The sequence below is a fragment of the Cynoglossus semilaevis genome, chromosome 16, assembly GCF_000523025.1.
Source record: "Cynoglossus semilaevis isolate Cse_v1.0 chromosome 16, Cse_v1.0, whole genome shotgun sequence".
NCBI lineage: Eukaryota > Metazoa > Chordata > Actinopteri > Pleuronectiformes > Cynoglossidae > Cynoglossus > Cynoglossus semilaevis.
The window spans coordinates 4,410,364-4,422,536 of record NC_024322.1 but is presented as its reverse complement, the minus strand read 5'-3'; the positions used below and the strand labels follow the sequence as shown (position 1 = coordinate 4,422,536).

At 38.6% G+C, this 12,173-nt stretch overlaps 2 protein-coding genes across 6 annotated transcripts in view; both read right to left on the bottom strand.

The window, feature by feature from the left end:
* phf11 (PHD finger protein 11) overlaps window positions 1-12,173 on the bottom strand; it is a 959,893-nt gene that overhangs the window by 149,768 nt on the left and 797,952 nt on the right. The gene's annotated exons all lie outside the window — the stretch shown is intronic.
* Window positions 2-11,645, bottom strand: ttll4 (tubulin tyrosine ligase-like family, member 4). 2 transcript variants are annotated; one of them, XM_017039699.2, is made up of 21 exons: window positions 11,521-11,645; window positions 9,579-10,749; window positions 8,528-8,951; window positions 7,683-7,857; window positions 7,509-7,585; window positions 7,360-7,423; window positions 5,838-5,956; window positions 5,647-5,757; window positions 5,414-5,490; window positions 5,131-5,325; window positions 4,978-5,060; window positions 4,735-4,863; window positions 4,511-4,633; window positions 4,268-4,366; window positions 3,724-3,858; window positions 3,506-3,643; window positions 3,242-3,338; window positions 2,883-3,093; window positions 2,691-2,758; window positions 2,545-2,606; window positions 2-2,010 (listed from the first exon to the last, which is right to left on the bottom strand). In XM_017039699.2, the coding sequence occupies exons 2-21, from the start codon at window positions 10,209-10,211 to the stop codon at window positions 1,821-1,823; spliced, it is 3,210 nt and encodes a 1,069-aa protein (XP_016895188.1). In that variant the 5' UTR covers window positions 10,212-10,749; window positions 11,521-11,645; the 3' UTR covers window positions 2-1,820. The 2 variants fall into 2 exon arrangements, with proteins under 2 accessions (XP_016895188.1, XP_016895189.1); XM_017039700.2 differs by lacking the exons at window positions 8,528-8,951; window positions 9,579-10,749; window positions 11,521-11,645 and adding an exon at window positions 8,007-8,434.

The window sequence follows — 12,173 nt, the reverse complement described above, 5'->3', positions numbered from 1 at the left end:
CTTTACCCCAAATAACTTTTATTCTTCAGTCAGTCAATCTGAGAAACTCACACCGCCCTTGTATTTATATATGTATAGAAACATCAACATCAAGTTAGTTAAAAATATAATTACGTCCAAACGCTTTAGCAGTTTAGTAATGTGTTAGAGACATTTTAGAAATTCTGTATACAGCCAACAGGAAGGTGATGTGAACTTGTGAACAGGTGGGAACTACTGAGTCCTACGTCAAGAGTAGGAAGAATAGGGTGATGAGAGACAAAAAAAATGAGTTTACATTGTCTTGAATCCTCAATCGTGAAGATTGATCTTCAGCAGGTTGTCAGTGTTTTTCTACATTAGAGACCATGAATCGTCAAGTGTTTCCTCCACTGAAGTGAAACATGTTCAATATTCTGTTTAAATCTGACAGACAACCACAACTTGTCTCAAACAGTAGAAAAGTTGCTTCTCAGGCAGGTAATAATGTGCTTAGTCTGACACTGCACAGCAGTTTGTAATGTGTTGCATATTAAAGGTTTTCTGTAAACAGGTTTTTGTTCCTCAAACTTTTTTTTAAAACAGTAGGAATGACAGTGTTCACAGGATAACAGACGTCAGGAATCACACCATAAATCACAAAACAAAGTCACAATATCATTGTCCAACGTTTTGACTTCAAACCTAACTTCAAGTAGTTTGATGTTACATTTGTAAAAGTTTGCCCAATAAAATGATGTGCAGCTCTTACATTTGGTTCCTTACTAAGGTTTCTATCTTTATAACAATATTTCATGCATGTGGCATGCTCTACTTTGTAAACTACTTGAATTTTAAACATCTAAATCCTACATCGGGACAAAAATGATCTCCTTGGGCTTTGACCACCTCTCTCGCTAGAGTTCAAGTAAATGGCACAATGACCTTAAGAGAAGGAGCAATAAACCCTGAACAATATTGTGTTTAAAGAAACCTTCTTGTTCCTGCAATGATTGAGTTAGAAAGCACTAAGATGTGTTTCGCCCTCATCCTACTTATACAATGAAAAATCAAATCATTTAATGTCTGAAAACAATACAAATGAAACTTCCAGTATCACTAACTGAACAGCAATGTCAAATGTTACAGTCGTCACTCCCTACCCCCCGCCCTCCCCAAAAAACTATGGTCACAGTATTGTTCTATAAGATTTAATCGATTTAGTAATTTCCATGATGTGTTAAAGCCATTTTGAAAATATTTTTTATTTGCTTTGCTCCTTCCCCAGAGTAAGATGAACATATATGATTGTGGATGAAGCTGGACTTCATGGAAAGTCATCATGTTGTTCTATAGACCATCACTGGTTGACTTTTGATTTGATGATTATTTATCATTCAAGGAGAAAAATAATCAATGGACTGATGATGGAACATAGTAGGTTGCAGCCTCTCAGAGCTGTGTTTGATGTACTTAAGTACTGTCAGGAAATGCAAAAGAGTCACCAAAGATGACCACATTTTTTTTCTACCTTCAAGTACAAAAACTGTTGGCATGAAAATAATTCCAATTAACCTTAACATCAAAAACACTGAACTGGTTCATATTGTTTTGTTTTTTTTAAATACCATAGGAATTTAAGACAGATTTGGCTGCAGGAGTAAAATGTATTCACATCAACACTGCAATTTTTACACTTACTTCCTCATACTGTAGTTTCTGCAAAGCATGATGATCTCCTGCTTTCGATTGTGTTGTAAAGGCCAAAGTTGTCATTACGAGTGTGTCAAAGTACCTGTTTAATAGAGTAATTCAGCTGAAAGTAAAGAGACCCTGAGCATCACGATTGGCAAACCAGATCTTTAGAGCGAGGCAGGAAAGTGATGAGGCAGGAGACTGTGAGTCAGGCTGGGCTGAGGACTCGTGCAGGTACTGCTAGAGACACTGGGTCCGGGACTTGGAGAAACGGGTCTGGAGATTGGAGTCATCGCTCTATCTGACTTATTGTCATTGACGTCATGGTGGGTGTGGCGATGGTGGCTGACCACCACCCTAGAACAGAGGAGAAGAGAAATTAATTTGTCTATTTTGTATGTAATAATCATCAAATTTAGATCGTCCCTAGAAAAAAGTCAAACAAAAGTAGTCACTTTGAATAAGCCACGAAGAATGTATGGTGATGTACGTGGAATGATGGCCTTCTTTTTTAACCCTTCGTCTTTCTTTCATGTCAGGCTGCAAGCTTTGGCAGGACAGGAATATGTCTCCCAGTGATACAGAACAATTATTTAATAAAGGAACCAAAACTGCACACAACAGTTTCAGGTCCATGAATTAACAATGTTGATGGCTGTAAAGTAATAGCAAGGTGCAATATGATGTGAGGATCTATACGTTCACCATTTTCCATTATAAAACTCCCTCTCAGTTCAGAGGTTGACAACCCTTAGTTCTTTTTTCAGCAGCTCTTTTGCTCCCATCTGTTGTCGCTAGAACCCAAACAGCTCTCTTGCCAAACCCCTTCTTTGTAAAAGACTTTCAAGTTAAAGCTAAATTTGGTAATCACATCCAAGAGACAGTTTTTACCTTGATTGGTTGACGTCTTTCTTGCAGGGTTCATATTTGGAAATGTAGCTACACTTGGACCACTAGGCAGAAACAGGAACAAATTTATTTAATACAAATTAGACATTTTTGAATCATCACATTTCCAGGTTTCATTAGTTACTTACAATATGAGAAGGATCATTGGTTCCAAGATGGACGCCTTTTAGACAAAAGTTCTGGAGGAGAGCGACACCTGCAGCACACATATCACAGACATCAAGAGAAGCATGGATCAGTTTATTAACAGTTTTCGTCTTTATTTATGTTGGCTACTCTAAACAAAATTCTGCTCTAACAAAGGAGACAGAGACACACACCCACGGTCCTGTCACGCCAGTGTTTTTGCTCCCACTGATCCAACAGGATGTTGAGATATCTGGGACACTCAAAGAAGCGCAGGTAGCGAGACGATGACGCTGAAGGGAAAATTCTCTCAAACTCCCCCCGACGGTTCATTTCATTTTCACTCTCTGCTAGAACTCGAACGTCCTCAGGAGTCAGGACATGCAGGACTGTAGACATGAAGTCCTGGGAAATTGATGGGTTTTTATTTATTTATATCTCATTAAGGGACTGAGATGTTGTTTGCCATGTAACCATATAAAACATTTTGTTATATACAGTTACAGTAAACAGTTTTTAATCTTAAAAATTGAGCTTAATTTCTTTTGTCTACCTGATCCGTAAAGCGTTGTGTGAGGTAAAATGCACGTTTGACTTTCTCATCAGCAATCATCTCTGATTTTGTTCGCTCCTTGTTCCCCCTGCACACACTTTTGACAAAACATAGATAAAAAAAACCCCAATGCATTATTCCAATTTCAGGTAATCTAAAATAATGTCCAACTATGCTGCCTCTGTTGAGTCTGACAAGAACAAATACACATTACATAGAGTCAACAGTTCTGCTTTGACTGTGAAGTGTCAAACTCTTTCCAACCTGCTGGTGGAACTAGACGCGTTACTGCCAGAAGCGACACCATCTTCTTTATGAGGAATACGATAACCAGCCAAGTTCAGAAGATCTCGTATCATCTGGCCTTTGATGGAAGCATCCAGAGCAGAGTTGGAATGGAGACTACAGCAGGGAAAAGAAAAAGTCAATAAGAGGAATAAAAGAAAATAAATGACACGTAATTAGGTTTCAGTGGATGTTACCTTGGTGATATGTTCACTTCCAGGATCCAGGGTTTGAGGTTCTCGTCCAGCATTATGTCAAAGCCAAACAGTTCATGACAGCTGTACACGGAATGTACATGCTGCTTCATTAGGTTGTTGACGTAAGGCTCTGACCTGATCACCAAGAACAGAAAAAGAACACGCATTTTATAGAAGTATAGAAAAGGTTCCCATACAAATAATAATAATACACTTTATTTTTTCTGAAAAAAACAAAACTCAACAAATCACCATATCCTTCGTTTAAGTCTAAAAATTAATGCTAGCCTTATTTCCATCAGAGAACCCCTTCTTTTTGGAATTCTGGACATTTGATAAAGGGATGTGAATTCATCAGGTAATGATTAAGGTTTTAATTTTGACTCCAATTGATCATAATAAACATAAAATATGATGACTAATATTTTTATTTGTGTTCTGAAAGTAAACTTTTTATATTGCCTTGAATACCAAGTAACTCAAGCTATGCCAACAATAAATAAATGATTAAAAAAAATGTAATTGAAAAAATTTAAAATCTTACGCGATGATGGTTTTGATGACAATGTCTTTAATTTTCTCCCAGATCAGACCGGTGTTGACTCCCTTGGAACCAAGGTACTGCCACAAGGCCTTGACTGCCCTGTAAACACACACCCATTTACATCTGGAACAAAACTGCGCTTCAGAGACAAATAATGTAAAATAAAAGTGAGGACAGGCTTATCAAGGTCGACTATATTTCAGATATCCATTACAGCTTAACAGTCTTAAATGTTCCTCTCACCACTTGTGTCCCTGACAGGCCTTGTCGTCACTGTTGGCCTGGTATTCAGCATTATTTTTGTTGATACTGTAGTTGGTCAGGTGCATGAACTTGTTGCTCAGAGTCTTCATAGAAGACGAATACCTTCAGAACAAGATTAATAAATAAATATGGTTTTTAAAAAGTCAGAAACATTTGAAGAAGATCATTTCTGTCAAATTGTGCCAGGTGTGGTGAGAACTGACTTGCAGCTGGCAAATCGAACAAGACCATCAGTAAAGATGTAAATTCTGAGGGGGTCATAGGAGGTCACGTAGACGTAGATCCTCAGGTCAAACTTGTTGCCACTGATGAGGTAGGGCTTGTGGAGGTACCTGCAGCAAACACACAGGACAAAACAGCACTAGTCAAAAAACTGGTCAGCAATTAGGAATTAAAGACATCGGTAGACATTTTTATCAACTGTTGATTTATGTGTGGTTCCTCACTTTTGGACCAGTAGAGGTCTTTTTCGTGGCATCTGGCTCCATTTGTGAATGACCTGGATCCCTAGTCCTCTGGCTGAAGCAGGCTGTAAGGAAGTCAATATTGGCTTGTCACGGCATAAGTGAACAATATGATTTTTTAGAAGCAGAACTTACAGGCTTGACGATCCATTTCTGCCGGGAGCCTCCGTCCTCCCAGGCCTTGCGCAGCAGCTTAATGTCCTGAGGAAGAACAAAGGTACGAGGGAAGAAGCTAAACTCCTGCTTCCCAAAGCGAACCTGCATCTTGGACAGGTTCCTCCAGAGCCGGTCCTTCCTGCCAATTTGAAACGTCCCTGGGAAGTGGTTCAACTATAACATGGAAACACATAACACATAAAAGGAGCTCAATTTAGTTTAGAGAATCACTCAGGAATTTCACACAGCTGCGGTGTCTCACCTTCTGGTTCTCTCCAAGGGCTTTGAAGCCCACAGACCTCATGTGATGTCCCCAGCAGCCCAACCAGTCATTGTTTTCTAGTTTTCAATTTGCATTTGAAATAAATACATGTAGATGAGCATTCAAACCAAATGTAAATTAACTTTTTTCAATTCCAAATGCAACAACATTCCCATTAGAATTTGCGGGATTTTTTTTTTCTCAACAGCAAAATTTAGCTCTTAGTGACTTACTCCTGGTGACCCTGAAGTGTGACCTGGCGATGGTGTGTTTAACCACGTTGGGAGTGACATTGCTCATTTTCCATTTCAACAAGCGTCTCTGTTCCACAGGTAGCATTTCAACTGCGGAGCAAAGAGATGGTTAGTTTTTTAGATAGGTTTAACAAAACTCCACTGTTTAAAATTATTTCACATGTTCTCACCTTTTTCATTAGTGTTGCTGAAGTACAGTGTAGGAGAGATGAAAGCAAACAGACTGGGAACCAGTGCTGGTTTCTCTTCACGATCATCTTCTTGCCCCACTGACATTGGTTCTTCCACTCTGAGAAAAAGAGCAAAACTGTCCTGATTCCAATGAACACATTTTCATGTTTAGTGTCACCATAACAACTAGGTTGTTAGGTAGATGTGAGAATATACGTTGACAAGATCAACACAATTTCAACATTAAATTTTAGGAAAGATTAGGAAAGAAACTCTAACAAATTCTTTTGAATAAAAATAGGATATAAAATCTACAAAATACATCCGGGCCAGCAGGATCCACTGCTGGCGCAGTTTCCAAGGAAACTCATAAGATCTTCTTTAAATTTCTTGAACTAAAAACACAACTTGTCTGTCAAGTGTCACAATCAACTGAGAAACAAGGAGCATTGAACTACACAAAAGCCACACATAAACGCTTTTTTCTGTCAAACAAAGTCCATGTGCTCAGACTCCTTCTGACTTCACAGGTCTGCACATTAAATTAGCAAACAATAACAAAAACAACGAATGGTGTCACAACAAGATTAAAAAGTCATGCGTCTAGAGTTACACTTCCTGACTTCTCAACAACAGGAGACCAGATCAAGTCACCCTGTTACACGAGTCGTACGTGGACTAAACAGAGAAATGCAGCGCAGGTTCGTTTGGACAAAACACAACAAAACCGGAGTTAACAATCCTAGTACCACATGACATTCACCTGATAATTAACAAAATGTAAAAACTGAATTAAAACACTCACAGAATAATCATGGGAAGAATAGCAGGAACAAACAATGGCTGAAATGCTGAAAAAAAAAACCCTGACTCAATCTTTTTACTTAAATAAAATATATTAAAAGATGTCTTGCCATCTGTTGCTTTCTCTCTCTTGACCTGCCATACATACTACAGCTTTCAGTAAATGGTACAGATGGGTTGATGCATGATGTTCTGTGGTTGGAGTAAGTCATGGTCTGTGTCCAGGCTGTTTAAACACAGAGTTAGCTCCCAGTTGTTGGTAGGTAATTCTACTGTTGAGGCCATTACAGCAAAGAACAATATGACACAACAATAAGATTTTTCCACAGTTCTCTGCTGCTTTCGGGTCTGGGACACAATGCAGTGGAAATGAGTTAGATTTAAAACATCTGTTTGGTCAGGGAGTGGGAAAAGTATGTTTCTTTTCTTTGTTTGTTTAATCTGACTATGATTTGTGGTTGACATGGGCAATGGTTCTCCGGTTTTACATTTTGTTTATTTTGATTGTTCAGTAACATTACAAATATAGAGATATTTTTATATATCTACATATACATACACATATATACAGATATATATATATATATGTGTGTGTGTATACATTATATATGTATATAAATACACAGTATATTTTAACCTTTAATATTTTAACCATCAATAACATAAAAGACAATATTGAGGTAAAAATAAATATATATGTGTTAAATGCAGTCTTACCCAGACAGCAGGTCGATGGAGGCTGAAGATAAAGCCCCATTGATGGATGAACAGTCAGAATTATCTGAAATAATAAAAGTAATAATAATTTAATGTTTTATAGTAAAGAAGGTTTTAACAGATCCATACGATTGTACTCCACATCTCACCATCGTCACTGCATGCGTTTTCCAGCTCATCAGGAAGTTCCTCCTCAATTCCATCCACCTGCATAAGATACTCCTGGCTGTAAATATAAAAAGCCAGTGAAATTCTCAGCCAAAAAAAAACAAAAGAGGGGGAACATGTTGAGCTGCTTTAAATAACAATCCACTGTTTCCCACCCCAGTAACTGAGCCTCTCCATCCTGACACTCCTCAGTTGGCGAGGGTGAGCCGTAAGAAGGGTAAGGAGAAGATGACAACATGGACGCTGGCTGTCCTGGCTTGGTCAGCTGGATGGCCGAGATCTGTGTGGTCACAGAACCCACTGAGGTTCCTGCTTGACCAGAGGCAACATCTATAAGACACAAAACAGATACACACACATTTAGAGTACTGGCAATTTATGTCAAAACATAGAAGTATTAGGTGCTTATTAGCTTATTAGCCTACTTCTAGTCCAATTATAACCTGGCTTAGTTCAATCTTATCTTTAGAGAGATGTACCTAATTTATATGGTTGATGTCAAGTGGAACACAGATTTGTAAATTTCTGCTTAACTCTAGCTTTAGGGCCAAAACAGAGACAGACACTAAAGGAACCCACACAAGAGAACAGATGAATGACATCAAAGTCATTGATGTAAAGGCCACATTGGAAAATCTTCTGATTGAGTTACATGGATAAATGTCTTGTCAACAGTGATGCCAAAATTAAGGATTATTTTATTATTTATTATTAATATTTGTTGTTTATTTCACTTTTCATTTTTGAGAAAACAGAAACAACAACCTCCACATTAACTTCACTGTGGTGAGTAATGGGACACCTGCACCAGTGAAAAAAGTGTGTTCTGGAAACACTGTCAACATACAGTGCTGATGTACATTGCTTTCACTCGACATATCTCCTTAGTGGATTGTTTTGGTCAGGCCTCAAGGTATCTTAAAATGCATATTAAAGTGACCTCTGAGGGACATGTCTTAAGCAGTAAACTTACTTACTTACTGCTGTTGTTTTTGTTTACCTGTTCGATCTAGTGGTGGTTTCGACTCCTGTTCCTCAGCAGCACTGACTTGGACATTCAATAAAGGTCCGATTCTTTTGCTTGAGCACAAGCTGGTTTCTGGAACCTGCTCCTTTATGTTTGGTGTGGCAAATGTTTGTGGCTGGTTTTTTCTGGTAGATGTCAAAACTGCTGGAGAGCGGCCCTTTACTTGAAGCTGACTGTGAGAGTACCTCATTGTACAGCTGTTCTTTTTCTGGTTGTATTTTCTTACTAATTTAGCTGAATGGCACCTTTTTGTAGAAAATGTCTCTCTTATTGTACTTCTTTTTTCTGTTTTCTTGCTTCCATGACTAGAGGCATCTACTCCAATCGTTGGACCCTGATGTTCACTGGGATTAAGGCATGGAGCAGGCACTGGTGGTAAAGAGGAACAATCTGCAGCCTTAAACCATAAAAAAGAAAGACACAAAGTCAGTTGAAATGTGTGTCAAATTAGCAACAACTTATTGATGAAGCATAACGGCCGAATGGAGCAGTGTAAACAGTCCACTGTTGCTAATGCTAATGGTTTGCTTCATCCTTCCCACCAGAAGCAGCTGCACATTGTTCTGCTCAGTGCTACATTAAGATTGCACCCCTCTAGAATTAAACTGCCACTGTGGTTTATAAAGATTTTAAATGTATAGATATTTGGTCTTAGTTTTTGGAAACTGCTGGCTTGTTAAAATCACCATCTAGACCCCTAAAAGCATGACATTTAAGAGACATTTTGTGCATAAATATCACTTATTTCTGATGCACTAACCCAATGAAAGAAGGTTTTGACAGAGTATTCATTGGTGAAGCCAAAGACTATTTACACTTCTGCACATCTTCCAAAACTGGACTCAATTATGATAATTCTTTATGATCGAGCAAAGGTAAGACATGTTTACATGATCTTGTTTGTGATCTTTTCAAACGTAGCTCTGTCCAAACTACCTGCTCATACTTTAGGACTACTCTCCCTCTACTCAAGGTTCAATGTGTCTGTACATTGAAGAACAAAAACTTGTCAATGGAACCTTACCATCATCTTGTCAGTTTGCTGAAGTGAGGACTGGCCTTGGATAAACAGGTCTTGATGACAAACTGACAACAGTGGCTCCAATCCCACTTTTGCATCACCCAAAGCATCCGGAAATCTTCCTACTATTGAGCCCTTTTCTGGTGGAGAGGTTTGAAGTGATGTAAACACCTGTATGGCATCTGTCGACAAACCATTATGCCCACTGTGGCATTCCTTCTTGGCAAAGGAGGTTGAGACATTGGTTTCCGTAAGGCTACTTTCGGCAGGCTTCAATCCATTTGCCAGTATCTGTTTTGGTATCTGACTCCCATTAATAATTTGTGGCAGGATTGAATACCCTTCTGGCACAATGGTGAATTGGCTCTGATTGTTGGTTTTATTTCTGTCCCCATTTTCCCAGACAGAAGCTCCAGAGGATGTAACTGTTATCTGCCTCAATAGGGAAGTGAAATTAGGAAGAGGTTTGGCTAGGTCTTTTTGCTTGAAAATCTCTGAAGAAGTCTGAGTGAAAGGCACCTTAGTGACCGGAACAGTCTTGGTTTGTGTCCTGACAGGGGCTGCAGTGTTGGAACCATTTGCGTTAGAGCTACGTAGCTTCCCTCCATCCCAGGGGGAGGACTGATTGGAAGGCATTGCACCACAAAACAAAGATGTGCTTATTTATAAGGGACTGCGTTTTAAGGGACAATTTCTACACATCAAGAGTCAACAAAATCCTTAAATCCTTCCCTTCTCTGTGACTCTTTGTGTAAGAGTTACGTCAGGAGAGTACCGTCACAATGTCAGCTCCAGCCGCATTGATTGGTGAATTTTCTTCTAGCAGATGAATTTACACTACAAGTTCTTGTAGAATCCTTGTCAAAAAAACTCATAACTGCCACCGTAGATGCAGCAAGAGCAGAGTAAAATATCCACCTGTGCAGCAGGTCAGTAAGAAGACATTAAACTGTGTTAGCAATGCAAAATGGCAGGCACTGATTTAAAAAAAACCTCAAGGCATGTAGACACACAAATATAAAAAAAATATGTTGAGGCATATAGTTTCCACTTGCTTGTGAATATTTGATGCTCTACGCTTATAAGGCTCCCAGGTATGGTGCTGTGTCTTCTTTACAACATCTGTGAATCACAGACTGCAGAATCCATCCATTATATACATGCTCTTCCCCTGCTAGGAGACAAATGGTCATTTTAACACGATGTTGTGAAAATACAGTTGAGTGTGTTTAATTTTTTAATACATAATTAAAAAAAGGTTTCTGAAACTGTAGCCTACATTTTAGCAGTAAGGACTTCCATTGACAACAGTTATTTAATATCAAAATTAACCTTTACTTAATTTAAGGGAACTGCTTACAGAACGTGTCATTAGTTTGTGATTTAGCCTCAAAAAACATCTTGATAATAGCTGACAAAGTCAGTGCATAAAAGTTTACTGTAGTGACTCAAAGGCATTTCTGAAAAATATGCTAAATATAACTAAGGTGACAGCAATAAAATTCGGGGATTGACAACAATATTTCAATTAAGTTTGAACCATGTTTTCGAGTTTCACTGCTCAGGAAAAAACGGCTTTATGTGCTGTCAGATTTTCAGGAGCTTTTTCTCACGTGCGTGCGACATGCCGCTACACGCTTAGCTTAGCATAGGCTAACAGACTAATTTTAACCAGAATTTTGTCGTAACGTTTCCGTTAAATAACATATACTAGATGTGATAAAACAGGGCTGACGCAGGAGTTCATTCTGACAACATAACCACTTGAGAAACCGTTTCACATATTATTATAACATGTTAACTTGGCAGCTACCCGAGAATCTGTTCCGTCACCGAGTCAATGTTAGCGTAACAACAACGTCCAAACACAAACCTAGTTACCCTAATTAGTGTCACCGATAACGCACAGCCCTTTCACGTTTTTATTAAAAACGCTCAGACCTACCTCGTTTCCCCAGTGTCCATGACATCCCGTGTCTCTGTATTATAGAACAGTCCTGCAATTCTAACTAATTGTGCGCATTCGCGGCAACACCGAGTGACACGTCGTGGTAAAAGATCGTCTACTGCACCCAGCGTTTCCGTAGACATTTGGGCCAGAGCTCCCTCTCTGGTTACATGCTGCAACTGTCGTAACGTCCAACGGTGTTGAATGTTAAATGAATTTCTCATGACATTTTTGTCACTTTGAAATGTTTCCTAATGCGCCATGACTATATTACTTATACGTGTTATTACTGTACTATTATCTTATCATGTTATTTATTTACTTGTTCATTCCTTCATTACATTCTATTACGGTAACCTATATAAATTACTTATGTATGTGCCATGACCTGTAGCATTAACTAGACCTATTCCAATCAAGTTCATGTTAGCCCCAATACAATGTATTACATATTCTATATCGTTGTATATGCATCTATTGTAAATGTGTGTCTTGTGCTATTTTGCTTTGTTAATTTTTAAAAAAATGTGAAGTGCAACCACGTTGTCATTAACACAATTAGTGCTGATGATCTAACCCTTCTTCTCTCCACCCATCCACATTATTAGCCATTCTCTCTTCTTGTAACTTCTTTTCCTTTCCCTAATATC

Bases quoted from the DNA above. Each gene is read 5' to 3' on its own strand.
- ttll4 (XM_017039699.2), bottom strand. From the start codon at position 10,211: ATGCCTTCCAATCAGTCCTCCCCCTGGGATGGAGGGAAGCTACGTAGC. The intron at 4,634-4,734 runs GTCAGTTCTCAC...CTTGTTCTGAAG, and splicing joins GTTCGATTTGCCAGCTGCAA to GTATTCGTCTTCTATGAAGA. The intron at 2,607-2,690 runs GTAAGTAACTAA...GTTTCTGCCTAG, and splicing joins CCAATGATCCTTCTCATATT to TGGTCCAAGTGTAGCTACAT.